Here is a 3,283-nt window from a genome sequence, read left to right on the forward strand (position 1 = left end):
GATAAAATTTTCATTGCTAAAAAATAGATGATATCAATGATAATATTACATAAATACAGAACATCTATAATTCTTATTTAAAAAATTATAAATTTTTTAAACCAAATGATTAGCTGACTGTTGTAAGAATTCACACAATTCTCCACTTTGCAACTTGATCCGGGTTATTAAGTTCAATCTCAAATCCTTATCAATCCTATGAAGAAAGGAATAATTTAAAAGATGTATGTGGTTTAGATCAAGGATTGTAAGCCATTGTATAAAGTATTATCAGAAGTTTCTTGTTCAATGGCGCTGAAGTCTCAAAGAAGTTGCAGAAGACTCAAGCACTTTAAGGTCTGTAATTCAAGAATCTAAGTCATTCTTAAGTAATCGCATGATTTTGACATGCTGAACTCAGCAAGTGAATACTAAACCTGACTCACACCAAAAATTTCTATTATTCAAATTAATAACAAAATCCATGGTAATCGGCAACACCCACCACATTCTGTCCAAGTATGCTAAGACGAAAAATGACGTTGAGTACTCAATTTGGTTATGTAAATTTGTAGCCTAGAAAAGCCTGGAAAAAGTGACAAAAAAATATATACTTATTTTACACAGACATACTTGGTATAGTAATCCTTTGCAATCCGCCCAGATTGTGAACCCTATGCGATGCATGAGCTATAATGTTAACTAGTTTGCTAGTGAATTAAGTGGTTTGATAGTTAAAATCATTGTAAAGCCAAACTACATTCAACTCAATTGTAACAATTTTCTCATATTCCTCGCTTTAAAGTTTGTCGTCCTTTGTAAATCACAATTAGATCCGAGACACCATTAGATGCAACAACCTTCGACTGACCATTTCAATGGTTCATTGGATGTTCATGGCCATGAGGGGCACCTGCAAATCAAAGAAGCGATTCTCGATCAATAACTTGCAATACCATTACTCTCATATGTCTGGTCTGCACAAGGCCACACTGATGAATCCAGTATAAAAAACTGCTTGGGTATCCGTCCACATCTAGACCGACCCATTGATGGATCAATCGATCCATATGAAACCAACACCGAAATTATGAAACGATTGCTAGACAGCACAACGGGTGGTGGAGTGGATGAACGCTCACACAATGAGAGAGAGGCCCCATTGCGCAGCCTAGCGAAAAAAAAAAAAAAAACAAAACAAAACAAAACAAAAACAAAAAAAACACAGAAAGAAAACCATGATCGGCAAGAGCTGTACCTATTAAGAGCGGAACAGATAGACATGTGTGAAAAGCCTGGCACATGTACTGGGACTAGCATTGTGGGACAAAAAGCAACACAAAAATGCAAAGGAGATGTTCCTACTACACCACGAACCGCCGTCGCAAACAAATCAAAAAACCCAACCTGCTGTGATCAAATGTAAAGTAATCGAGTGATCAAATGCATAGTCACCGAATCACTGAAAACTCATTGGGCAAAGACCCCGAGAACATCACCCTCCTTGAAACCAAAAGAGAGTCTACCCACGTAGATACACAGAGAATCCTTTGATGCATGCCCTTCCTGCTGCTCCGATGTGAAACACCCTGTGATTTGATCACCCTATGATCAACAATAAAACACCATGTGACTCTAGACAATAAAAGGCCATGTGACTCTAGACAATGTTAAGTTTTTTGATGAAAACAAAGACTGATGAATTGTAAATCGAGTTGTGAACTCCACAGACAGTAAACTTTTTTGATAAAAGCAAAGACCAATCCATGCAACAAATGAGAACCACTCTTGTCTCCTTGAGCGTTCTTAACATATAGATTCACATTTGAGCTAGCAAATTGTGTGTGGGGACATGCGGGAAGACACAACTCCAATAGCGTTGCTGTCAATCGAGCTGAGTCCAGGTGATGTTCAGGGTTCCGAAGGTAGGATCGGACTCGGAGATGCCCAGGGCTCTCCACACAGCGAGCGACGCATCCACATCATCAAGATACGGGCACGGGGGCTGGTATGCGTGCTCTTCGTCACATCCTGCGCGCGTGTCGCATTCGTCCACCACCTTCGCGATTGTGCTCCTGCCATTGCCTTCGATGCGGATCGATTTCGAGCACCGCGCGCCACCGCTAAACCATCCCGTCGACAAAGCCACCACGCTGTCTTCGGCGGTGTAGAACTGTCCCGTGCACGAAGAGGCTCCACCACCGGACTCGCCAGCGCCGAACCCGTTCAGGGTGAGCGTCCCCTTCGTTGAGGGAGTTGTTATTGGAGGCGAGCAATCGTACAGCTTGTATTGTTTCCCGGTCTCACAGCACTCGGACATTTCCGCCGAGTTGCACATGCTGGGGGATATTGGTGGCCCCGTGATGGTGCCAGTAGGGTTGCAAGTAGTGCCAGAACATTCCTTAGTATCGATACTGGGATCGTCGTTGCACGCCCCGTTAATGCAAGCAAGCCGCCCGAGACAGTCGTCGTGGGTAGTACATGCCTCATTGCAGCCACCCTGTGCCGCAATTTGTTGGGTAAGGAGCGCGAGCCCCACAAACATCAACAGGATAATTGAAGAGGAAGCGCGAAACGTCATAGCTACAGATCGAGTTGCACAAATTAAGATACACAAGTCGATCAAACTTCTCAGTGTGTGTGCGATGCCGTTCCTCGAATCCCTTGCTCCGCGTACGATTAACTCGCTCTACAGCCAAAAATTTAAACCAATCAACGAGAGAGACGAACTCGCAGCTCAGTTGTCACAACGCTATGCAACAATCCGCAGTTGCTTTTAAACCCACGAAGAAGTTGAACTGATCCAAATCTAATCCAAGTGTGCAGCGTACCTGTGCAACTGGGTCTACCACCATGTCGACAACATTAGAACAACTTGCCAGCTTACCGACGACACTGTTCATTCAAAGGAGTTACCCCCATTTCTAATCTTGGCAACGAACTGTGGGCATGCACAAGTTTCATGTCAACAATGTGCCAATTCTAATTAGATTCGTAGCTTCGTCTTCGAGTCCAACAATCCTACCGACAGATCTAGCCCACCATCGTTGTGTGTTCGTGGTGACATTGGCCATGGGTTTACTTCGAGTAATTCTCTCTACTTTTTTGTTTCACTGTGGACAAGTTCCCAGCCTCCACATTAACCACAGCGTTGAGTACGGCGCTTCTGACTTTGTTTGATTCCACATCATCGTCGACTACTTCTTCGGACTCTGACAGATGCACCGCCCCAGCAGCCACACGGTTTGACCGCCTTGTCCAAGACTAACTGGTGAGTCCTTACCATTTGCAGACTTTTTGTATC

At 43.7% G+C, this 3,283-nt stretch overlaps 1 protein-coding gene across 2 annotated transcripts; it reads right to left on the bottom strand.

The window, feature by feature from the left end:
• Positions 1 to 279: 279 nt before the first annotated feature.
• Positions 280 to 2,962, bottom strand: LOC112282287 (putative ripening-related protein 1). Of its 2 annotated transcripts, XR_012217499.2 has the most exons (3): positions 2,811 to 2,962; positions 1,238 to 2,668; positions 280 to 892 (listed from the first exon to the last, which is right to left on the bottom strand). XR_012217499.2 is itself a non-coding variant. In XM_073534026.2 (2 exons), the coding sequence occupies exons 1-2, from the start codon at positions 2,880 to 2,882 to the stop codon at positions 1,865 to 1,867; spliced, it is 876 nt and encodes a 291-aa protein (XP_073390127.1). In that variant the 5' UTR covers positions 2,883 to 2,962; the 3' UTR covers positions 280 to 1,864. The 2 variants fall into 2 exon arrangements, 1 of the variants encoding a protein (XP_073390127.1); XM_073534026.2 differs by having other exon boundaries at positions 280 to 2,668.
• Positions 2,963 to 3,283: the final 321 nt, after the last annotated feature.

Source organism: Physcomitrium patens, chromosome 5 (assembly GCF_059467195.1).
Source record: "Physcomitrium patens ecotype Gransden chromosome 5, ASM5946719v1, whole genome shotgun sequence".
NCBI classification, from domain to species: domain Eukaryota; kingdom Viridiplantae; phylum Streptophyta; class Bryopsida; order Funariales; family Funariaceae; genus Physcomitrium; species Physcomitrium patens.

Coding starts and splice junctions, on each gene's coding strand:
- LOC112282287 (XM_073534026.2), bottom strand. CDS start 2,882: ATGAACAGTGTCGTCGGTAAGCTGGCAAGTTGTTCTAATGTTGTCGAC. Junction 2,669..2,810: donor TGGTAGACCCAGTTGCACAG/GTACGCTGCACA, acceptor TTTTGGCTGTAG/AGCGAGTTAATCGTACGCGG.